Below are 25246 nucleotides of genomic sequence, written 5' to 3'. Positions count from 1 at the left end.
CAGGAAACTTGTTCAAGAGTCCCATAGTAAACAAAAGTTACCGGGTAAGAAGTTAGCCGGTCACCACTTTCACGTTGACCCGTTGACTGCTTACGTGACATGCACACAATAACTTTTTGGGATTAGTTTATACACACAATAAAAAAAATATATGAAAATAAACAAGTTTTATGTGAAGTAACCGGTCCCACATCCGTTTTATGTTCACAATAAACATAATTTCAAGTTTCCTGAATACAATAAAGCCGACCTGGAGTTCGTGCACACAATAACTTTTGGTGATTAGTTGACTGCATTCCGGCGCACTTAGCCCTTAAAAAAACATTATCCAGTGGTGGTAGATACTTAATAGATTAAAAGGAACTCCCAAGGCATTCGTCGACGGTGTATACGGGAAGTTGAGATATACACAACTTTATCCTACTAAAGGTAGATAAACTGCTTCCGGTTTTGCTAGACACGAGTATTAATCAAATGTTTTGACCACTTGGATCCAACCCCGTTGACTTAGATTAATAATAGATTAATATATATATATATATACGCATAAAAATTTTATTTACTGATTGACATATCGTAACTTATGTAAAAAGAGTAAGGTTTTAACTTAAAAATTTACCATATACATATGAAAAATCTCGTTGGAAGAAAGTTTAAAGAGTTTATTGTCTTTATTTAAAGGGACTAAAGTAGTAGCTGCAAATATTTAAATTACACGCGCCATAGACATTTTCTGTTCTCCTCCTCCTTCAAACCTCCCATCAATTCATCATCATCTCTATATTTTGTTACCACATTTCTTGCCAATATAACATACACACACCCTTCAAAGTCTCTTTTTCTCTCTCTCTCTAAAACATAAGTAAAATAGTTTCTCACTCTAAAATGAATGAATACATATAATCACCGCCGTCAATTGTTTCATCTTTCCCCGGTAAATTTATAACTCTATACTCCTTACTACAGTACTAGTATTTACATTATTTTACCTTCAAATTCTGCATCCATATGTTTCGATTATATAACATAATTTTGTATGTATATGTTTCCATAACTAGATACTATTTACTGTTTCGATTTATAAATATTTACGAGTATATATAAAGGGAAAAACAAATATGCTGCTAGAAGCATGTATGCTTTTCCATTCCCCCTCACAATCTTCCCCCTGAAAATCACATGTGTAAATACAAAATCATCCCCCCTTACAAAATCATGCTAATAACATACTTGTTATCCCCATATATAAATGTGTGTTAGTGTGTGTACGTTTGGCTAGTAATTAAGGTAATTTCTATGAATTTCAGATTGTTAGGAGTGGGATAACCAGTTCAGTTTTGAAAAAGCTTGGTTAAAATATGGTGTTAGAATTAGACCTCACCCTGAAGCTCAATCAGAGCGAACCGTTGCCGGAATACATGACTGAAACCGATAATCAGTACTGCTCGGGTGGTGCAACCTCGGTTATCAATGTCGATACGTTGAGTAACGCGGGAGACAAAGACAATGCTTATTCGTGTTCAAAGATGGAGTACAGTTTCGATATACTTAAAAAGAATAGTCTAGAAGATGTGATAATTATGTCAGAGAATGTTGTAACTAAGCCGCTTTTCCCGGAGATTGGTGGAGATAGTTGCTTAAGGACTAACAATAAGTGGCTGGAAATGAATGGTGGTGGTGTGGTTGATGATAGGGAACAACATTATCAGCAGTACAGTCAGCAGATTAAGAAGAGTAGGAGAGGACCTCGATCTCGGAGCTCTCAGTATCGTGGCGTTACGTTTTACAGGAGAACGGGCCGTTGGGAATCTCATATTTGGTTAGTTGTTGTATTTCAAATAATAGTGTTGCTTTGTTGTTACTAATTCCGTGTTATTGTTAAAAATGTCTGATTTGTTCTTACGCCTAATGCGATTGATATCTATAGGGATTGTGGGAAGCAGGTTTATTTAGGTAAGTATCTTTGAGGACTTATTGACATATTTTCATATAATTGAATTTGTATTGTGTCTGACCCGGTTGGTCTGCTTGAATTGTTTATATTCTTGTATTTATAGGTGGATTTGATACTGCACATGCTGCTGCAAGGTAAAATATATTCCTTCTTGGTTTTTTGTTTGATATTGGTATGATACCATTATTACCTTTGAAGCATTTTGTTAATATATGAAATTGCAATTTGTCATAGAGCATACGATCAGGCTGCCATTAGATTCCGCGGACTTGATGCTGATATTAACTTCAATGTTAATGATTACCATGAAGACCTTAAGCAGGTTTGACCGAATCTATCAAGACATGTTTGTGTATTTAGAATGACAGTTGTTCTGCAGGAGAAAATAACGAGTTGTATTTCCTTTTTGCAGATAAAGAACTTGACAAAAGAAGAATTTGTGCATGTTCTTCGTCGTCAAAGCACTGGGTTCTCTAGAGGTAGTTCAAAGTATAGAGGGGTTACCCTTCACAAATGTGGCCGTTGGGAAGCTCGAATGGGCCAACTTCTTGGGAAGAAGTGAGACTAAGTGAACTTAATTAGAAACTTTCATTATGTCTGAAGTATGGGTTGAAGTTTCATCATGATGAAATTGTCATGTTGGTTTTCATTCATTTTTGCTTTGTGCAGGTACATCTACCTTGGACTGTTCGAAAGTGAAATTGAAGCTGCAAGGTTCGGGTTTTCATTTAATTTCCAATTTCCGTTTGTTTGTTTATTTTACACCATTTGCTCCCAATTAATCAGGGCTTATGACAAGGCTGCTATGAAATGGAATGGAAAAGAAGCAGTCACCAACTTTGACCCTAGCTCATATGATGGGGGGCAAACCCCTAAGGAAAAGAATGATGGTAATAACATCATGTATTCATCCATAAATTACTTGCAGCTGTTTACTATTTTAATTGTTCAAATATCCATCATAATTCATATCCTGTATCTACAGCCACCGTTCAGTCTATGGATTTGAACTTGGGTATTGCTCCCCTCTCTTTTATAGGCGGTAATAATGCAACTGCCTCTACTATATCATTGGGACCTCAAGTACCTCTTGTCCACCCTCCTGGCTGGAGCAGTGCAACTTTCCCTTTTTTCTCGGTTTATCAGGTACCTATACTGAGAGTAACTCTTTATTTTAGGTGTCGCTAAGTTGACGGACAGGATGTGCTGGGATGGATAATGGTAAAACAGGTCGGGTTAGTCCACCTACAATATATTATATAAACTTTTCTTTGAAGTTTTATAGAGTCACTAAATCAAATCGGCCTAGAAAATGTTTATTAAACCAACTTTTTACATGTAAAGTCGTCAAAATTTACACCTCTACTCAATTAAAACTGTATCAAGAAGCCCATTATGAATAATCCAATTTGACATGACAGGGAACAACAACAAAGAAAAGTGAAGACTGTAATTCTTCCGTGTATTGGCCATGGCAAGTCCACGATACTTGTGGTGGATCCAACCCTGCTTCACCCTTTTTCGCTAGTGCGGCATCATCAAGATTCGGTAATTCCATAATCTGTGCTTCATCATCACCAGGATTCAGTAATTCCATAATTAGTGCTTCATCAACAGGTGCTGCTCATCATGAACCTCGCTTTTTGACTTCACCTCGTTCTCACCATCACAACAATTCACCTAATCTCACACCCATGTATCACCACAGAAACTGAAGATTTAAGCAAATCGAGCACACATCCGCATTCCAAGCACTTATTCAAAGTAATATATAAATGAAGTTGTAATTCATTTATTGTACTTTATAGGCGCTATATTGCTATCTTTTGTGCATAAAAACTTTCTAAATCTATCACATCTGTCTTATTACAACAATAGCAATACAAAGGTATAAAAACTTTTGTGGAACGCCATGTACTAAATAACACTCCTAAATAACAATACATTCGTATTGTAGTAGTTCTACTTGTGACATGTTACATTACATAAAGGCGTCCATTTGTTTATGAGTGTGTCAATTTGACAATTTGGGTTTTGTAACTTTGTTTAATTTCCAATAAATTAGATTTAAAAGTTGGCTGAAGGAGCACTTGAAGCACCAAACCGTCAGTAAAATTACAAGACAATATGACATAAAGTTAGTCAAATATCAACATTACCCATCCAACTAATGGGGTGATCATGTGACGTGAAAGTTGGAACAGAAACATGCACAGTGTTTGGATTTCTATTTGAATTTAGATTTGGATTGGGATTTAAATTCATGAATAGTTAAAGTAGAATATTATATACTATTTGCCCTGGTTGTTGGAATCACATCCCAGTTTGCTTTAAAGGTAGTGTACAACCTTACTGTGTAGCCTTCCAAGCATTAAAGTATACATGATGTTCTTATTTGTATTATATGTGCAGTTTACAAGCCTTTGCGTTGTACCTTGAATATCTGCACTTAGCACACACTGTATTCCACGAAACGACGTTACCCAACCTGCAATTGTGGTATGAAAAAGATGGAAGGTATACCGTCATATCTTTATACACTAAATGTAGTGAGACTACTTTTATAAAAACCTACGACTAAGTGTGTTTGGGGCCTTGGGGGTATGTTATGAGCACACACTTAAGTCCGTTAATTAAAATCTTTACATTTTTTTGGGTAAAGTTGATTGGGTAAATAGTGAAGTTTAATCTTTTACTCTTATAATTTAGCAATTAAAAACTTTACATTTTTTTAAAAAATCTACTCATTTAAAATCTGTACTTACAAAAGTTTATCACGCTAACCACTTGAGTTAGCTCAAGCAGCCAGTTACTCTCTACAAAGTCGGGCCCGACCATAGTTACTCCTTGCTAAATGATGGGACGCAGAGACGGAGCCAGAAAATTTTTCGTGAGGGGGCAATTTTAGAAGTTATTTGTCATACTTATAAGAGTCGTATTTGAGAATGTTAAAAAACTTAACCCTCAAAAGAATTTCGTTCTCGCACCGAGTGTACACTCATATTTTAAAATGCAAGTTTATTTTGGAAAAAAAGGCCGCATGCGTCGGACGAGGTCTTGTTGAGTGAAATTAAACATATATCTCATTCTGTTAACCTCCCTCTAAGTTACAACCCTTACCTTCTTCTGAAACTGTTTTTGGAGTTTCCGACTACCTCACCGGAAATCCACACGTCGGACATCAACATCAGCAACACCTACCCTACACCTCCATCACCCTATCGCCACACCACCAAAAACCGTCGCCACCTCACAATTTACCGCCGCCATCAACCATGCTCATCACCGCATCCGTCAGACCCATTAATTACCACCACCAACGTCAACCCCCCCCCCCCATTCGACCCTCCACACCACATCTGGCAGCAGCAAACGGAGAACCACATGTTGTTGTGCTCGCATATCCGTCGGGCACCTCACTGTCGGCCTGTATCTAAATCTATAAAATCTGTTGTCACCATTTAAATCTGGATTCATATATATCTAATTCGACCACTACACCCCACCTCCAATCGATATTTAAATCCAAATCTATACCTATATCTATAAAATCCGATCACCATAACGTCGGTATCCCCATCTCCGTCGTCACCATCTAGATATATATAGCAGATGGCCTGCAAGATTCGACGGCTGATGGCTTGAAAAAGACTAGTGGTGGTTGGCAGGAAAGTGGTGGTATCCCCATCTTCATTCTTTTTTCTTTTGTTGTGTTCTCTGCCTTTGATTAATGGCAACCATTTCATTTGAATGGATGAATGAAATTGGATAGATTGATCTTCAAATAAATATAGATGTATTATTGTGTTTTTGTATGTGTATATATGTATTTAATTTTAGAATATCTAGGCTTTAAGTAAATGAAACAAAAAGATGAAAAAATATCAGGTTTTTGTAAAGAGTTAATGTCATAAATCGTCCATGTGGTTTACCTAAATAGTCACGTATTGTCCTTTAGAATGGAAATGACTAGAATACCCCTCACGTGGGAGGCACGTGAGGGGTTTAACGGAGAAAAGTTGACGGTCAATTAGTCAAAGGACCAAACGTGAACCTTATCTTCCTATAAAGGACTGTCCTTGAGGTTTTTGATTTTAAAGGACGAAAGATGACTATTTAGGTCAACCACAGGGACGATTTATGTCATTAACTCTAAAAATAAACAAGGATACCATTATAATCGTGTTTGAAAGCACTGAAGTAGAAAGGAGAAACTACATTCGCAAAATACAAGAAACATAGGCAACAATGTCAACCAAAATGTTGGCAAAGCATCAATGCAATATGTATATGTATATAAAAATATTCCTAATGCAACCCACACACACAAGATTTTGAGAAGCTAACATTCGGCAGAAGTTGAATATTACCAATTCGAACGCTTTTTATTATCATTTGGGCGCATTGATAGCTGTGGAATATGCCAATAAACGTAATAATATGCGTTAATAATTCGTTACTCTGAAACATATTTGTGTGTATTCCTACAATGCTATCATGTCTCTTTTTAAATGTTTAAATATGTTTAGAAGGAATGTTTTCAAGTATATTCATGAAGTGTTCAATTCAATTTTAGGCATTAAAACTAATGTAACAGATGGAATAAAAGTAGAATATTATGTCTTAAAAAAAAATATGTTTAAGGCCTGGTTTTGTTAAATATAACCCTAAGGGTTTGTAGTTACTTTGTATGTTAGTCAAATTATACATGTTTGCGTTATGATTTTAATGACTAATGTCTTTCATTTATATGTATTTTTAAGTCAATATTTGTGTTAAAATGGTTGCTTAGTATTTGGATAAGCTTTTGTGTAAACGTTATTTGAAGACATGACAATTTGAAGCTTAAGTGACGTTTTGATGATTAATATTATGCTCTTAGATACATATGAGTGAAGTGCTTGAAGTCTTGTTCAGTTGAAAGCTCAAGTCGAAAAGCATGTATTTTATTTTTTTTGACGAGCTCAACGGCAACCACATACTGCCCGCCATGATTCATTTTTGATTTGGTTTTTGTTAATTAATCGGCTGGAGGGACACGCATAGCGGATCAAAAGACCAAAACTCATTTTCATTTTTTGACTTTGACTAGCCAATCATGTCATGCCAAGCCATCCAATAATTTAAATATTGCCATACTTGTATACACGGACCGGTATTATTGATAACATCGGTACCAGATGGTACTCGGTAAATATCCCGGTAGTTTGCCAGTATTTTCACTTTTCAATAACGACTGATATTTTCTTCTTTTTTTTTTTGAATTTTTTTAATATTATTTTTATGATACTTTAATGTTGTTTTTTGTTATTTGTGAACTTTAAAACTTATATTTTGTTATAAAAATCTATTTGTTATTTTTTTTGAATAAGTTGTAATTGTATTTTGACTATTTTCGTTAAATTGTAACAAGTTTTGAAGAATTTTATAAAAAAAATTTAAATAAATTAAATTAGTCGAACTTCCGATAATATTGATAATACCAGAAAAAATCACCACATTGCTATGACCAAAATACAGGTTTATAAAACATTGCCTTTAAATTCTCAATCTCTATTTTGCTTCATGGTTTTTCACTTTGCTGGGAATACGATGACGCACACAACACATCTTAATATTAGGGGTGAGTATGGATCGGTTTGGTTTCGTTCGGTTTTTGCCTAAAACCGAAACCAAAACCGATCCATTCGGTTTTTAGAAAACCAAAACCATTGGATTTGGTTTTTGTCGGTTCGGTTTCTCGGTTATCCGGTTCGGTTTGGATCAGTTTCGGTTTTTTTAATAAATTTTGTTTTTTAAGTTTTTTTTAAATATTATGTTATAAATTTAACTTTCAATTGTTAAAAAAAATATGATATAAAAATTTAAATACAGAGAAGCTTTTTATTAAGTAATTATATTTTTTAGGTGTTAAAATTTGTATAACTTTTATAAAACGAATTGTTTTTACTGCATGTTTTTATTAAAAATATACAATTTATATAGATTTGTACAATAAAAAGATAAAAAGATTAAATTATTAACATATTTATAAATTATAAGTAATAAATATAAATGTAATATGATATAAAAATAAAATAAATTAAAATATATTTAGTTCGGTTCGGTTTGGTTTTGATCCGTTTTTTGGCATATGAAACCGAAAACCGAACCGATCCGATCCGTTCGGTTTTTAGAAAACGAAAACCAAACCAATGGATTTCATTCGGTTTTCAGTTCTTTCGGTTTGGTTTTCTCGGTTTTTCGGTTTTTGGTTTTCCGGTTCGGTTTTTGCTCGCCCCCAATATTGCTCAAGTGGGGGGTATTTGGTAGAAGGATCTTACCAAGACATGAGTTGTTTGGCATGCGTATGTCGCTTCCAATGAGGCAATAGGAATCGGGATGTTAATCTGTCTTTTTCTCAAAAATTTACCAAGCTTTTATTTCCATCCCCTGCTCTTTGCTTTTTTATAATTTACCGACAAATCTCGTTTCATTTATAGTTTGACCAATAAATTTGTATGATCTTTTTATGTTTACCACTATTCTTTGATTTTTATAATTTTGACCACCAATCTTTTGATCTATTATAATTTGGCACTAAGCTATCATCATGGGTTCTAACTAGACGTGGACATTGGATTGAACCGATTTGGAACCGGTTCTTAGTCAACGTTTGACCATGTTTTTTTCGGATCGGATTCGGTTCGGAATCGTTTGGAACCGGGAAGGAACTTATTTTTGGATCCAAAATTGGAACCGGTCCCAAACCGATCAGTTATTGAGGAAACGGTTTTTTATTGTTCCAGATTAGGTTTATCGGAACCCGTTTTTTTGGAACAAAAAAAGACAGGAAATTGGATCCATCCCTGGAGGCATAGGCATAGACGAAGAAAGCAGAAGCATAAGGGTAAATGAAAGCAGGAGCACCGGATATTTTGGCCACCTCGATCTAGTGCTAACTAATGGATTGTTATCATTTAACATATTCGTGTAATTTACAACTGATAAACTTTAGATTATGTTATTCAAAAAAAAAAAGAATTATCGTGATACTAAAATTCTCATATCACATGTAATTTATTTGTGTAAAGTATAAAATTTGTATGAGTGTTACATGTCTTAAAATATTATGTGTGCTTATCAGAACATGTTCATGCATAGGATAAAATGTTTACAAAGATTTCACAATCTATGTCAATTGCACACTAGCATTTAAGGAAATAAATCGAAAGTTTATACTACCTCAGTCTCATTTTAGTTGTCATGTTGACTAACTTTGACTGTAAATAACTTTGTGTGTGTCATGTAACATTTGATATAAAATATATGAATGGATTGGGTCTTTAATGTACTTTTCGTTCATATAAGTTTCATCAACTACTATATAGTACAAACAAAGTTATTTATGGTCAAAGTTAATCATGAAAACTAAAATGGGATAGAGATCACAAATGAAACTGCCAAAATATATTTGTGAGATGCTGATACGGGTTTTAATAGCAAGCCCACTAGACTTATTAAGCAATTTCAGCTGTTTTGGGCCTGATAACCAATGTTGGGTTTCTTGGGGGGCTTCTAAATTTTACCCCCTAAATATTTTGTTGATCCTTTGATGCTTCACAGGTCACACTCTATTTATTTTGGCCTTTTGGGGTTGTTTACCTTTTGTTTTAAAAGAAACAAAAAGATTTGATAGGAAAATGTAAGCTTTTATCATCCAAAGTCTTCATTAAAGAAAACTTTTCTAACTTTCTAAGATTACTAATCAACCCTGTAAGTATAATTTTTCTAGTAATTATATTATACAGACACAATGCTTTCATTCATTTTTACTCAAAATTGTAATTAACTTTTTGTTCTATTATTAATTTTGGTTGTCTTTTAAACTTGAGAATAACCTTTATACTTAAAATTTCTTTTCATTTTCTTTTCTTTTTCATTAGACGTGAGAATACAAAGTGATCATACGTTTAAAGCTCGAAATACTAAAACTTGAAACATCATAGTTTTAAAGATATTGTTGATGACGGAGTTAATTAAATTACGTAAAGAAGATGCTATTGTATCAGTAAATGGTATCTCTACAACCATTAAAATTTTGTTTTGAAAAAACAAACTTTAAACTAAAACTAAATAGACCAAAAAACATCATTGCCAAGATTTGAACCTTGGTCTTTTTCTCAAAGAAAACAAAGTCTCTACCACCCCACCAAAGTAGTGATGGCACAACCATTAAAATTACAATATGTAATATTTACTCGTATTTAACAAGCTTGTTATTTGCAGAACTCAAACACTAATTACTAAAAAAAAAAAAATACAACACATGATATAAATATATGAGCATCGATAGTAGTTTAATCATGATCATAGAAAATAACATCAAAATTTGTTTGTTTTCTTATAATTTTACACAACAATGTGCAAAAATATTAGTGCATAAGTATCTTCTTTTAGGTATTCGTTGCAATTCTAGGCCTAAATTATTGGCTTTTATTAGACATGAACCAAATACTGTATTAGGCAGACATGGGCAACAAGTTTTATGATAGAAATTTATAAGTTATGATAGTAAGTTGTGATTGTTCTCAGTTCACATAGGTTGCAAACAATCCAAATGATATCATAACGTAACTCAATTGCTGTGTCCTAAAATATGGTAACACTTTTTCAACAACAAACTTGATCAAAATAGCTTCAAAGGAAAAACATATATAACAGAACATTTTTGGCATAATTAACAGAGAAAATAGCCTAAATAACCAAAAACCAACTTCAATATACGAAAATACCCAACTTTTTTCCAATTCACCAAAAATACCCATAAAGTCGCAAGACCGTAAGGAGGAGATGCGGATCACAAGGACTCCTTGCGATTCTCAATTAAGCCTTGCGATCCGCAGGGAATGCTTGCGCTCCACAAGCAATGCTTGCGATTTTGACTTTTTTCACTTATGGATAAGATTTTTTGTGAGATTTTCTTGACTTTTTTACTTACGGATTAGTCAAAAAAAAAGGTTAAAATCGCAAGCAATGCTTGCGGATCGCAAGAATTGCTTGCGGATCTCAAGGCTTGCTTGAGAATCGCAAGGAGTCCTTGCGATCCGCAAGCAGTTCTTGCGATCCGCATCTCCTCCTTGCGGCCTTGCGATTTCATGGGTATTTTTAGTGAATTTGAAAAAAGTTGGATATTTTCGTATATTGAAGATTGTTTTTGGTTAGTTAGGATATTTTCTCTAATTAACATGCCAAGTTTACAATAGATGTCAAGTTTGAATCGTGTTCAGAATAAATAACATGAGGGTGGCGAGAGAAATCATTAGAGCCACTCACGGGTAATGAAAACTCGGTTAAACCATTACACTTGAGTAAAAAATGAGATGTGATAAAAAAAAAAACCTCTTATGTTGTGTAACACAAAGCAAAAATGATGATGATTGTTACTATTTCGATAGTGAAACTAAACGCTTTGAATAAAAGAGAGTATTTGCTTTACTTTATGAATATGTGTCGTTTATTATTTTAAATTTTCCTCAAACTTGACTTTAGGACCAAACCGAGTTTTCACTACTCGTACCAACCGAACCTAAATATGCATTAAAGAAAAAGTACCAAACAAACGCACTAAGATCCACGTGTACCACGTGGTAACATCCCATTGATCAATCGCTTTCACACAACAGGACAGTGTCCTCAAAACAAAAACACACACGCCACACCCCTCAAAAAAAGCATCAAACCAAAACCAAACCAACGGTGTTGATACAACCCTCCTGTGTTCTCTCCAACGTCCGATCACACTCAATCTTTCACTCTCGCGCCCATTTTTAGAAACTAGGTAGTAAGTTTTTAGTTTCTACTCTTTGACGCACAAATTGTAATATCAAATGTTTGTTAATCTTGTTTCTTTATTTTTTTTCTTGGTATTATGACGTTGTTAATGATATTTGGAATATACATATAGGGGTGGTTTGAATGGCAGAAGGTGGTCCAACAAGTCCAGGTGGTGGTGGTGGTGAGAGTGGGGGGGATCTGAGCCCAAGATCAGCTAACGTTCGAGAACAAGACAGGTTCTTGCCTATTGCCAATATAAGCCGGATCATGAAGAAAGGGTTACCCCCAAATGGAAAGATTGCTAAAGATGCTAAAGACACTCTTCAAGAGTGTGTTTCTGAGTTCATCAGCTTTATCACCAGCGAGTATCTCTCTCTCTCTCCATCTCTCTCTCTATATATATAAATAGTACGAGTATATGGTTAAAGATTAGATAGCATCATATATATTATTGAGTGATATAATTCAAAATAAACACTTCTATATACTTTTATGGTTGAACTTACCTAAAAACAATTATATAAACAAATAAAACAATTAAACGAGCCAAATTCGAGCTTGTAAGGCTCCACACGAGGTGAGCTCGAGCTCTACTCCTAAGGCTCAAAACAAGTCAAGCTCAAGGTCAGCTCCGCTAGGGTGCTCAGGCTGTTTTTACTGCCCTGTGTGAATCCCTTAAAGCACTCAGTCGATGTGGTCACAAGAGCCACGGTAAAAAAGTTGTCAGCACCACATTGAAAACACACAGAAACACTTTTAACTCACAGTGTCCACATTGATACTTTAACAGTTAAAAAAAAAAAAAAACCAATGTATACACCACCTTGATAATCACCACCATGCCAATGGCAGAGTGGCACTATGGCATGATATCCCCAATCACGGTGTGGTGTTGATGCTAAATATATGAACATAAAGTAGCTAGCATTTAGATATGCCCGAACTGTTATGTTATTATTTAAACAAGAAGTGCCCTAATTATTCAAAAAAGCAATGTGTTTCTAGGTTTAGGATGTGATAATGTGATTCTTTTACTGCATTTGAATTGCATTAGTGAATATTGTGTGTTTAACGTTGTGTTATGTGCATGCTTTATAAGTTTATGTGGTTATTCATGCTTAATTGGTTGCCTGGACTGTGAAATGTTTAGGGCAAGTGATAAGTGTCAAAAGGAAAAGAGGAAAACCATTAATGGTGATGATCTGCTATGGGCAATGGCAACCCTGGGGTTTGAAGATTATATTGAACCACTCAAAGTATACTTGAATAGATATAGAGAGGTAATATTTCTTTACGGGTTAATCGGAAATGATTATATAGTGAGGTGAAGGTGACAAAATGGGCAGGTAGGGTAGCGGGTCAAAAATATGTAAACTTGATCATCAAAACAAGCTAGGTTTGAGACGAAACACTTTTGTTCAAAACTGCAAATTTTCACTATTTACTATTGTGTCAAATATAATTACAAAATTATGTTAATCCAAACTAACTTTCTGAAGTTTCTCACGTAGATCAAAATGTTATCAATTGTCATTTTACCTAATTGACCTATTAGAGTTAGAGCATCAAGTGAATCAATTAATGCATTTTACCTATTTATCAATTTACCTCTGAACATCTCTTTATTTACAGTTATAAATTTATAATAACTCTTTGTATAGTAATTTTACTGATGAATTAATGTTTCTACTTCTTACCATTCCTGACCGGGTTGCTATTGCAGATGGAGGTTAGAGAAGTTTAATTATTTATTTTACATAACTATATTGTATATTAACTTGCTACTGTTTATGAGACAATTGATTCTTATTACTCTTGTTTAAGGGCGACACCAAGGGATCTGGAAAGGGTCTGGATGGATCTTCTAGGAAAGACGGTGATCATAATGTACAGGTTGAATACTGCAATCAATATTTATAAAAAAAAAAAAAGGTTGGAGCCTTAATGCTAATTATCGAACCTAAGTCTGATATTCTGATGTTGACTCATTTAGTAATTATCATCTTCCTACATTTCTGCAGCTTGCTACTCAAGATTTGTATTCACTGTGCCTGAATTATGGCAACTCACAGGTACTTGCTTTTCCTAATTTATGTATGGTGGGCAATTGGGGATGTATGCTCGTAATGTTTGTGTGCACTTGTGTGCTTGGTGAAATGATAATTCCTAACTTCAGTTCTATGAAACTTGGCAGCAGCAGTCTCAACATTTAATGGTGCAGATGCAAGGCAGAGAGTAGCTTTTAGGATGACCTTATTTTAATCTTAATGTGTTAAGCCTTTCAACGGTTAAGTTATCTGTTAGTTGTAAAGTATACATTGTGACGTATTCCCTAAGTAGGCTTCACATTTCCTGTTTGTTAGATTAAAAGCCTAGAATTAAAATTTATCTAACTTTATGTATGGACTATGGATGTTAGGAAATCTACTTGAAACCAGCTTTCGGGATAACTTAGTTCCATCTGGATGCATCCGACTCTGGAGATTTTCAATATCGTTGTTGCTACAAATAGCTTTTTTTCTTCCATATGGTGTTTGAGGTTTTTGTCGGTATTATATATGGTCACTGTAGTAAGATCTGTAACGTGAAGCGCACAACTTTCTAATACAGCCAACATAGTATTTAACTTAACATTAAATTGGTTACAATCTTGGTTTTAAAAAGCGCGCCTCGGGCGCGCTTAAGCGCTAGGCGCAAGCCTTGGAGCTTTTTGGTACTCAACGCGCAGGGTGTACACAGAAATAGCGCTTTTGGGCCTTTTTTGTGAGCCTAGGCGCCAAAAAGCGCTAAAAAGCGTGAGCTTTTTGTACAGAAGAGGATTTTTTTTTTATAGAAATAAGTAATTTTTTTCCTTAACTCTTCTTTCTCAACAAGATTGATCTCTTCTTTCTTTTTCCCCAACGAGAACAACAATCTTTTGAGAATTTCTTTTCAAATACCAAATTTGATCAAAGCCGGACTTAAACGAGTATCTTACTGATGTTGTTTTGGTATTTTATGTGTTATAAATACTATATAAATAATTTATAAAATTTCTTCATAAGTGTGCGCCTTGTGTACGAAAAGCTCGCCGCTTTTGCGCTTAGCGCTTTGCGCTTCCGAAATGGACACTATCGCTTTTTAAAACCAAGGTCATTATTTATTTACTTGTTTCAGTGATGATAGTGTGTTATAGTAGTACAGCTTAAGATTAGACTGCCCGGGGAAATTTGTTTTGCCATAGTAATGCTCTCGGGGTTTAGCTATTTATGTGAGGCAGTCACAGTGCCATAATATGGAGCAGGGAATTTACAAACTCTGAACACATATACGCACACACATTGCCATACCCTCATTGGTTTGTCATTTACATTATCGTGTGTTGCTCAATGAGAGAATTGACCACACACAGAATATATTGCAATATATTTACCCAATAAATAGATACCTCTAGTATAGAGATCTTGATATATGGTTTTGACGTGTCGTATGCTTGATTTTAATACAGGTTATAGGGTTTAATGAAACAGTACATAGACAGTCAATTTTCTTCTAGAAAGCCGCTTGGTTTTAAAAAGCGCGCCTTAAGCGCTAGGCGCAAGCCTTGGAGCTTTTTGGTACTCAAGGCGCAGGGTGTAAAGAAAGCGCGCGCTTTTGGGGCTTTTTTGTGAGCCTAGGCGCCAAAAAACGCTAAAAAGCGTGAGCTTTTTGTCCAAGAGGATTTTTTTTGTAGAAATAAGTAATTTTTTTCTTACCTCTTCTTTCTCAACAAGATTGATCTCTTTTTTCTTTTTCTTCAACGAGAACAACAATCTTTTGAGAATTTCTTTTCAAATACCAAATTTGATCAAAGCCGGACTTAAACGAGTATCTTACTGATGTTGTTTTGGTATTTTATGTGTTATAAATACTATATAAATAATTTATAAAATTTCTTCAGAAGTGTGCGCCTTGCGTACGAAAAGCTCGCCGCTTTTGCGCTTAGCGCTTTGCGCTTCAGAAATGGACCCTATCGCTTTTGTGCGCTTATCGCTTTTTAAAACCAAGGTTACAATGTTGTGTGGTGGAAAGAGCAGGGGAATGTTTCAATTTTTGATTTAAGGAGGATTGAGCCTACTGCCATGTAATTGTTGGAAATTTATTAGTTAATTAGAGGTTAGAATATAGAATTTTGGTGTTGTTACCTAATATTTGCTTTCCTAATAGGATTAATTTAAATTGATCAAGTTACTCATTCCTATATGAAGATGTCTTGTAATTCATTATTATTAAGGATAAATGAAAGATAAACTAAACAGTAATATCAGCATTTGGTTACTTAGATATATAGTCTGTATATAGTGTTCTATCTAACAAGGTAAAACCATTCAGATAGAAGATAATTAACATTTCTTATATTTTACAAAGTGATCCTCATTTCCAGAAAGAGAATCACTAATGAAAACAGTTGATCATGCCTTTGGTGCCAAAGAGCTAGGCTAATTATTAACCGAATTTATATTTGCACATAACCAGTAAATCCTTAAGTACATACTGCATTGTTTAATTATGGTATGGAAGCTTCTAAAGAACGTGTTACTAACCTGAGCTGATCAATAAAGAGATATCCAACTAGTTGAAACCACAAACATCAACACTTTGATCTCGATGATTGACTCCTGGTATAAGTTGAGGATAACACCTGATAAGTTTTCGGGCCCTTTTTAAGTAGATAGCCAACGCTGTTTAAATTATCCACAAATGTGTCAACATCAGGGACTTTTAACCCAATCCTATCTGCCAAACTGTATATTTCCTGATCAAGTAACAATATTGTCAATTTACTCCATCCTAACAAATACTATTCGCCAACCAAAAATTTATCATTAGTAAATTAAAGTCGTTTACCGATATAGAAAAGCAATCTTTCTGTTCCAGCTCTGATTGCTTGTTAAGTGCACCTAAGAATCGCTTGGCTTCTTTCGGACGACTCATCCCGCCAGCTCGACCAAAATCCACACATCCATGCTCATCAACATACTTGTCATACAAGGATTCCTTCATTATTTCAACAACATCCTGTGGCATATATAAATTAACCAAAAAGTTTGGAAGATTGTGTAGGTAGCGTAAAATGTAGATCCTTTATGGACATTGAGCTATCATTATTCATTAACTACTTTAACTCACAAGCACGTAGACTTGAACACTGCAATTCTTAATGCAGAAAATTATAATACAACATATTGATGTATTGTTACGGATTCTCGATATAAAATATTTGGTCATATTCAGCATTAACATATATGCAAATCATATCAGCCGTACATGTGGGAAATTTTTAATGGCGTATGAGTTTGTGACTAATATAGTTGCTCATAAAGATAATTAGATGCTTGAATTAAGATAATGTACACATGTGCAATAGGGGAGACCGCACCGGGCCACTGATTTTTAAAATTTTGTAGTTATATATTAGCATACTCTGCTTAAAAAAAGTCCACATTTATATTGATAATTTTGCTTTACAAAATGTTTGTAGAATAACATTATTTAATGAAAAATACAGCTGATAACTCCAATCTACTTTTAAGATAAGGGTAATTTTTTGTTTAATTAAGTAAGAGATTGAATCATTAGAGTTGTAAGATATTATTTCCGTTGTTTTAATCCTATGGGATCCATTTTGTGATCTTGCACATGGGCTCCAAAATACATTTGCCAGCCCTGTTTTTTTTATACTATATAAAGCTTGCATTTGTACTAGATGACCTTACCTCAGCATCTTCAACACTTATTTCTTCTCTCAACTCAACCCTAGCCCGAGCTTGTGCCAGCCTTACCAGACTTTCTAATTGTCTTGCAGTTATTGGTGTGCCATCAGCAGAAGTATTGCGGTCTCTGAGTTTCAAATAGAAATCCTGCAGGATCTTAGCTGCTGGTCTAGACATCCTAATATTACAAAATATAACGTTAAAAGTCATTATTACGTAACAAAGATTTAGCAAAAACCTGGAAAATATAAATTTGATGCATTAGAAATAGCGGGGGCACTTTCAACTCATTTACCTATGAATGGGCCTATTCAGATTCAGGTTACCTAATATCTGACAGTCTAATAGATAAAATAAACTGAAAATGGTGAAAGCAATGGTTTCTCCTTTATTTAAAATTTTTGAAAAATGAATGTATTAATATAACTTTTGTAATCGCATTTGAGTTTCACCACACTATACTCTTTACATTATTCAAAATCTGTTTCAAGGTCAGGTTGCCTTTCAGATAGTACAAACAATGATCCGTTTTGACCTTTTACCCAGCCTGAACCTATGTAGTCGATTTCGGTGGTATACCGGTGGTATTTCGGTTTTCGGTCCTCCACTGGCATACCGGTATAGATTTTTGTCTACAATTTCGGTACCGAGATTTTCGGTGAAATTTACCGAAATCGGTCAAATTTCGGTCGTATACCAGTTTTTCAGATTTTTTTTATTAAATTACTTTTGTCCAAACTAAAAAACAACATAAGAAACACTAAAAATTTTGAAGTATTAACACTATTCTATCAAATATTGACACTTTTAAGCTTGACTTTGATATTTAGATCGAGTATTAACTTAATATACTTGCTTTTTGTGTGTATAATTGCAATCTTTTTGGTATATATATAATTTTATATAACATTTTTCATAATATTACGATTACGAAATACCACCGAAATAACCGATATTTCAAATACTAGTCCTTGACCGAAAGACCGAAATTTTGGTCCTTAACTACTTAGGCCTGAACTTCCCATTTTTCCAACTGTAATTACAATGGTAAATTAGTACACCTTGGCGAGGCAAAAGTTCTTGCATACGCAATGTATTTACGGAGTAGAGGACTAGGTAGTGGAACAAAATCACGGTCCTTCCTGGGATCAAGTCTCAACCGTGAGACTAATGACCCACTCTTTACATTCAGATCTATACCGCTAACACTTTGAGAATCTGCATAACTTACAATGAATCAGTTTTTACACTTACATAATCCATAGAGTAAAGAGATTTAGAGGTATATGAAGTTATGAACACACTTGCAAGTTTTCTCGCAGCTTGTGAATTATCAACATTGCCAGCATGGAGCTGCAATATAAAAAGCAACATCTTACATCAGAAGTCAAAAACAGTTGCATCAGAAGTCAAAACAGAGCTACAAGTTGACTTACAGACATAATGTGTTCTGAAACTCTTTTGTCAAGTAACTCATCAGGCTTATCAAGCAATATGAAAACCAAATCAAATCGTGATAACAAAGCAGAATTTATTTTTAAGTTCTCATTCACAGTTTTTGCCCGGCTGCAACCAATATAAACGATCAATTTAGAAATCCATACCAACAAAATTTTATAGCAAAAATTAGTGACAATTAAGAATTGAAATCCTTAAAAGTAATAAATACTCGTAATGGCCGCCAACAGGGTTTGCTGCTGCTAAAACAGTTGTTTGAGCCGATAAACTTGCTACCAGTCCTGCCTTGGCAACTGAAACACACTGTTGCTCCATAGCTTCCAGTAGAGACTGAGATGGTACATTTTATAGATATCAGAAAATACTTCATTTCATTTTTCTGGATATCTTTAGTTGGCTCTGTGTAATTGTGTGTTCTATATTGACGATAGTTAAAGATTGACCTGGTGCTCTGCAGACATTTTATCGAATTCATCAATACAGCATAATCCTCTGTCTGCAAGTACCATAGCACCTGTTGAAAAACAAAACAACTCAGATTTTGAAAATGGGCACGAAGGACATGATGATAATGATGTTGATCTCATAAAACATTAAAAATAACCTAAAAAATAAAAAATGTACCAGCTTCAAAAGCATAGTCACCAGTCATTGAATCCTTCATTACCGCAACAGTGAGTCCGGCATTGGTTGTGGCATTCCCACAAACATATATACCTCGTGGTGAAACTGAAGCTGCTGCCTGCAATAATTGACTTTTTCCCAATCCTGGATCGCCTAATATGTACCAAAGGCATTCACAAAATTAATTAAATTACATATCACAAATCCAACACAAGATGCATGTATAACTTTGATTGAAAAACTCATAATGGAAAAGATTAGAAGGTAACATTGATTTTCCTTGAAAGAATTACTTCCTGAATTCCATGAGTTTTCATCAAATATACAGCTCGATAACAGAGCAGACACAACTTCAATAGTTTACTATAACAATATCAATATAAAATTATACATAATAAATCCAACATTAAATATATATATATGCAAAACACTGATTAGCAAACTCATTGAACAAAAATTAGAAAACCAAAACCTCATACCAACGATTATCACATGAATGTCTCCTCGGACAGGAACCTTGTTCTGATCCATTGAGTGCTTTCTCACACCTCCAAACAATGCCAATGTGATCCCAGCTGTTCAAAGACAACTCAGTAATCAATGTAAAATATTAGCAAATATATCCCTCCCTAGCATACATGGTACATATGTGTTGATCCTATTATCGCCTCCTTTTACCAAGTTATTTCTATGTAGATAGAATTTTTATAAAAGGCTAGATTACTTCAATCGTAGATTGTGAAAAACCAAAAGCAAAAGCATGTAGAAATTAGATAAAGAGAAACATTTTTATGCACCTTTAACAAGTTCATGCCCATAGATGGAAGGACAAAGTGATTGCAGTATTTGGCGGAAGACATCTCGACCATGCTCTGAATGGTACTTCAAAACGAATTCTGAATCCCGTTGACTGAATGAATATAAATCCAGCAAATCTGTAGATTTAACCACAGATTTTGTATCTTTCGTGCTCTCAGGCTCAGACTGTGACTTGGAGTTCTTAATTGAAATTCCTTCCAGATACAAGTAATATAATCCTTGGTTCTTTCCCTTCGATTTTCCTGATTCACAAGCAAGCTTAATAAAAAATATTTAACTTTAGTGGCACAACAAAAAAGTATATGAAAGAATAAATGTGTACACTACAGAATGATTTTTTTTTCCTGCCATTATGGTAACAAATAAAACACTGTTCTTTTCTGACAATAATTCTGCTAAAGGATGACGAGACCTAAGCATACATTACTCCTAACAAATCAGACAATTCTATCATAATCCATAAAAACTGCATGCCATATTATGAAACTCCATATGATATGAACATGTATGCAATTCAAAGCAACAGTCACCTGAAATAGGTGATTATTTGCTGCTTGTCCAATGTGACAAGAAGCAATAACTGGAGTTAGATACTATGTAGAGATAAAATATAAGCAAAATAAGGTTATTTTCACACACACACACACACACACAAACAATGATAAGTGTAGGCTATATAAACACTTGTCTTAGAAAATGCATGCAGACTATTAAACCCTGCTGAACAAGCCTAAAAACTGGAGTACACTTAATAGAAGAAGGGAGTGATTAACCAGATATGATGAGTTAGAAACTACCTCCGCCTATATCCATGTAATTGTTTATCACCCTTATGATACCGGTAACAGTCACCACATCTCCAGGAATGCACAGGTCTACAAGATCTTCAACAAGCTCACATTCCACAGTTCTTGGCACCCGACCTTCTTCATGATGCTCAGATTTCAGCAACTCCTGAATTCTGGAACAGTAAGAAGAAAAAAATAAGACAGGATCATTACATGGAGACGTCAAACTTTAAAAGTTATATAGTATATGAATTTCCTATGAAAATATTACCTTATTTTCTGAAAATCTATTGGTTGTGCACTGGATCTAATTGGGTTAAAAGTTCTGCTTTTGCATCCATGTACTGCACAGCTGGGAGGAGGTGAAAACTTCCCATCGGGAAAGTCACGACTATTAGTTGTTCCACATTTGGTACACTCAAAACTCATATGTACCACCAAAGGCCTGACAGTGCTGACTTTTACAACAGTGCCACGCACAGAAACAAGCCTTTCTGTAATATCATCGTAGTAAATTTTACTAAGCACCCATAAACGTATATTCAATTCACAGTGAAATCAAAGACCACATAACTAACTATACCAATGTATGCAGCCTTTAAATTCTTCAAAGCAATCATAGATTCGGGGTAGTTATGCAGACGGATATTAACCTTAGCACTGTCATCTAATTCTTCATCATTTGACTTAGAGTACAAAACCTGCTTCAAGTATAAGTTCACTATCAAGTTTAAAAAAGCATTCAGTTCCATAGTAACCAAATAAGAAAACAAATATCATTACCTTATGTACTGCAGCACACATGCATAATATAGCTTCTTTTGGATTTCTTTCTAATGCATCATAAAATTCCATGATCACGCATACTTTCCGGAATTGTTGAAAATCAAGCGGCAAAATGAACAGCATTTCATCTCTTTTTACCTATATAAACAGTGTCACAGATGTTACTGCAACTAGTATCACTCAATCTAGATGAATAATTCCATTTGACATGACTCGACTTATATAACTGAACAGAATTTCTGTAAAAATATCAACTTGACATACCAAACAATTTTTCCCGCCCCATAAAAAATACGAGTAATAAACTGCATTTAAAATTATTGACCCAATGTAGCTGGTCAAAACATGCATATGTGGACCACCACATAGGCAAGAGTGATGATGTGGACTGCCACGCACAAAACTGCAGAGTATGCACTCATCTTGAACTTCAGATCAACGAACAGTTTTTTGCAGAAAATTGGGTTGTATAATCCTTTGTCTTTGTTTTACTTAGATCAGTAACACCGGTCTTACACACGAGCAAAATTAGTTGTTGTCTGAGGTACAAGTACAATAGCAAAGAGCTAATAGTTCGATACGTCTTATTGAGGTTTTAAAAAAATTTAACCACAAATGCTTCACTAAGGATCTAAAATTGAAGTACATATAAACTCTAGGTTAAAAAGTAATCTTTTCCGAACCTACAGCCGAATACTGACTACGTCTTTTTAAGGGACAACTAAATGAAAATGTATTAAAATTATCTCATTTCTGCTATTATATATGTGTATGCGTGTGTGACCTCTTATAGCTTCTAAATGGATAACACCGGTCTTACACATAAACAAATTTAGTTGTTGTATGAAGTACAATAGCAAAAAACTAATACAGAGAAATAAATAAATATATATATATATATATACAAGGAAGAACCTGAGAGATGAAATCTGATCCATCGGGAGTGGAAAAAAAGTGTTCGTAAAGCTTGGAAGTGAGTTGCAATTTCTTTTTTCCATCGGCGTGCGAGTAATCGATTTGGGGGAAATATTTAGCCAAAATGTGTGAGATTTGGCCTCCTTTATTTGTCGACATTTCCTTCCCGGCTTTTGTAATCATCATCGTCATCTTTCCCTTTCAGTTCAGTTTTTGATAAATTAATGACAAGGAATGTAACAATTATTTTTTAGGGTTTTCTTTTATCGCTGTTTGTTTGGAAATTTTTTTTTGCTTTTGATTTTGGCGGGAAGGGGTTAGATGAGTGAATGAAAACGGGGTATTCGGTTTAGTCTATGAATTAATCCGGGCAATGTAGAATTGCATCCGGTAAAACTTATCTAAATTTTTTAGGGTTTAGGGATAACAAGTATACGGTTAGATTATGATTTTGTGTGGGGAGATGATTTTGTATTTACACACGGAAAGATTGTGAGGGGATGAAGGAAGATCTAGCAACATATTTGTTTTTCCCTTTCGTTTATTGTTATTTGTTTTGAAATTTTTTTTTTTTTTTTGCTTTTGATTTTGGCGGGAAGGGGTTAGATGACTGGATATGAAAAAGGGTTATCGGTAGTCTTTTATGAACTAATTGGGGCCAATACTTTGAGAGAAAAACCAATATGCTGCTAAAAGTATAGAAGAAACATGTTTCCCTTTCACAAACTCCCCCATGAAAATCACATGTTTGAATATAAAATTTCTTCCCCCTGAAAATCATAATGGAAGCATGCAGCTAGAAGCATACTAATTAACCTCATACTTTGATCCCTCGTTAGAAGGGTAATATGGAATTGCATCTGGTAAAACTTATCTAAATTTTGCAATTACCTATATTTTTATGGATAAAAAGATGTGATTTTGAAAAAGAAAATAAATTGTGACTTGGGAGGAGATGAGTAGGGAAATTTTAAAAAAATGAAAAAAGAATATAAACTTATACTGAAAAGTAAAAATAGAAAGAATGAAAATGAGTGACTAAGATTTATTTTTTATCCATTAAAAATGTTTCAAACTAACTAAAGGAAATGATGACATACTTTACAATTGCTAATGGATTCAAAATCTGGTTTTAGAAGTCAACACAAAAAAGATGTGTTGCTATGTGTGGTCAAAGACCACCAACAAAATAAATTATGACTTGGGGGGAGATGAGTAGGGAAATTTTAAAAAAATAAAAAAAAATATAAACTTATACTAAAAAGTAAAAATAGAAAGAATGAAAATGAGTGACTAAGATTTATTTTTTATCCATTAAAAATGTTTCAAATTAACTAAGGGAAATGATGACATACTTTGCAATTGCTAATGGATTCAAAATCTGGTTTGAGAAGCCAACACAAAAAAGATGTGTTGCTATGTGTGGTCAAAGACCACCAACAGTTAGCAAACCTGGGATCGGCCTACCAAAATAACTTAATATTACTGTCATTCTCACCCGTTTATCTAAGCAGAAAGAGTCACCCAAAAACCCAAAGAATTTATTCCACCTATGTGCTCATTTTGACTTGTTAGAGGTCGGTTTGGGCTAAATTGTCAGCTCTATTTATTTTAATTTATTAGTTGTCAGGTTTGTTTTTGTATAGCAAAATATCAATTCCAGAAGGTGTGTTGGAAGCAGCAAATGCTATCAAGAAGGATCACAAAATCTCCCCGGGGCGCCAGGTAATTGGATAAACATACCGCAGGTATCAGCCATTGTGGGTGCGCAAACTCGCAAAAAGTTACTAACGGGTCCATTATGGGAAAAATCATGTACCCGCCCATGGGTAATGTACGGGGGATACAACTTCATGTACTTGGCATTAATGTCTCAAAAAAAATGGTAATTTGTTCACTATACGAAATGTTTGGGTTTCCGGCCCCATGTGTAGGATGGGTGTGGATCCAAATTTAATGCATATATGCAAAAGAAAGAAAAATTGAAGAGTATAAATTATTATTATTATGCTACATATATTCGAATTGAACGTGGTGTTATGTTAATGAATTATTGGTTATCCTATCAATCCGTACATAAATAATGTTTTGGTGTTATGTATAGGAGACCTTGATGTATGTTATGCTTAAGGGGTAACAAAATTACATGGGTTAATTTAATTGCTTTTTTTACAAAAAACGTATCATATGCTAAAGAGGGATTCGTAAGGGTCAGTTCAATCACATTCCACATTTTGCAAAAGGGTTCAATAGAGTTGGTCCAACAAGAATCCACCATCTACCCTGGAAGGGTTCACTGGGGGTTGGTCCAACGAGAATCCACCATCTGCCCTGGAAGGGTTCAATGGGGGTGG

At 34.5% G+C, this 25246-nt stretch overlaps 3 protein-coding genes across 8 annotated transcripts; 2 read left to right on the top strand and 1 right to left on the bottom strand.

The window, feature by feature from the left end:
* The first annotated feature begins 800 nt into the window (after positions 1-800).
* LOC122585553 (AP2-like ethylene-responsive transcription factor TOE3) lies at positions 801-3778 on the top strand. The gene is made up of 11 exons (XM_043757683.1): positions 801-934; positions 1308-1819; positions 1928-1953; positions 2058-2088; positions 2189-2276; positions 2367-2512; positions 2624-2668; positions 2741-2844; positions 2940-3100; positions 3376-3502; positions 3572-3778. Exons 2-11 carry the CDS (start codon positions 1359-1361, stop codon positions 3667-3669), a joined length of 1287 nt encoding a protein of 428 aa, XP_043613618.1. The 5' UTR covers positions 801-934; positions 1308-1358; the 3' UTR covers positions 3670-3778.
* Positions 3779-11624: 7846 nt separating this feature from the next.
* On the top strand, positions 11625-14294 carry LOC122580601 (nuclear transcription factor Y subunit B-1-like). 6 transcript variants are annotated; one of them, XM_043752903.1, is made up of 7 exons: positions 11625-11774; positions 11901-12135; positions 12921-13050; positions 13494-13499; positions 13595-13698; positions 13790-13842; positions 13971-14294. In XM_043752903.1, exons 2-5 carry the CDS (start codon positions 11912-11914, stop codon positions 13688-13690), a joined length of 456 nt encoding a protein of 151 aa, XP_043608838.1. In that variant the 5' UTR covers positions 11625-11774; positions 11901-11911; the 3' UTR covers positions 13691-13698; positions 13790-13842; positions 13971-14294. The 6 variants fall into 6 exon arrangements, with proteins under 6 accessions (XP_043608838.1, XP_043608823.1, XP_043608803.1 ...); XM_043752888.1 differs by having other exon boundaries at positions 13968-14294; XM_043752868.1 differs by having other exon boundaries at positions 13965-14294.
* A 1934-nt stretch (positions 14295-16228) lies between these two features.
* LOC122585288 (probable DNA helicase MCM8) lies at positions 16229-23258 on the bottom strand. Its single transcript, XM_043757410.1, has 16 exons — positions 22893-23258; positions 21975-22115; positions 21775-21892; positions 21463-21685; positions 21201-21364; positions 20382-20645; positions 20064-20159; positions 19585-19737; positions 19404-19474; positions 19172-19290; positions 18939-19068; positions 18807-18855; positions 18564-18720; positions 17506-17680; positions 16637-16807; positions 16229-16544 (listed from the first exon to the last, which is right to left on the bottom strand). Exons 1-16 carry the CDS (start codon positions 23082-23084, stop codon positions 16380-16382), a joined length of 2388 nt encoding a protein of 795 aa, XP_043613345.1. The 5' UTR covers positions 23085-23258; the 3' UTR covers positions 16229-16379.
* Positions 23259-25246: the final 1988 nt, after the last annotated feature.

This window comes from Erigeron canadensis, chromosome 1 (assembly GCF_010389155.1).
Source record: "Erigeron canadensis isolate Cc75 chromosome 1, C_canadensis_v1, whole genome shotgun sequence".
NCBI classification, from domain to species: Eukaryota; Viridiplantae; Streptophyta; class Magnoliopsida; order Asterales; family Asteraceae; genus Erigeron; species Erigeron canadensis.
Note: the sequence above shows the minus strand (reverse complement) of the source record. Positions and strands in the feature narration are given on the sequence as shown.

Coding starts and splice junctions, on each gene's coding strand:
- LOC122585553 (XM_043757683.1), top strand. CDS start 1,359: ATGGTGTTAGAATTAGACCTCACCCTGAAGCTCAATCAGAGCGAACCG. Junction 1,820..1,927: donor CGTTGGGAATCTCATATTTG/GTTAGTTGTTGT, acceptor TGATATCTATAG/GGATTGTGGGAAGCAGGTTT. Junction 2,513..2,623: donor GGCCAACTTCTTGGGAAGAA/GTGAGACTAAGT, acceptor TGCTTTGTGCAG/GTACATCTACCTTGGACTGT.
- LOC122580601 (XM_043752903.1), top strand. CDS start 11,912: ATGGCAGAAGGTGGTCCAACAAGTCCAGGTGGTGGTGGTGGTGAGAGT. Junction 12,136..12,920: donor ATCAGCTTTATCACCAGCGA/GTATCTCTCTCT, acceptor TGAAATGTTTAG/GGCAAGTGATAAGTGTCAAA.
- LOC122585288 (XM_043757410.1), bottom strand. CDS start 23,084: ATGACGATGATGATTACAAAAGCCGGGAAGGAAATGTCGACAAATAAA. Junction 21,893..21,974: donor TGTGTGCTGCAGTACATAAG/GTAATGATATTT, acceptor TACTTGAAGCAG/GTTTTGTACTCTAAGTCAAA. Junction 19,738..20,063: donor CATTCATGTGATAATCGTTG/GTATGAGGTTTT, acceptor GGTACATATTAG/GCGATCCAGGATTGGGAAAA.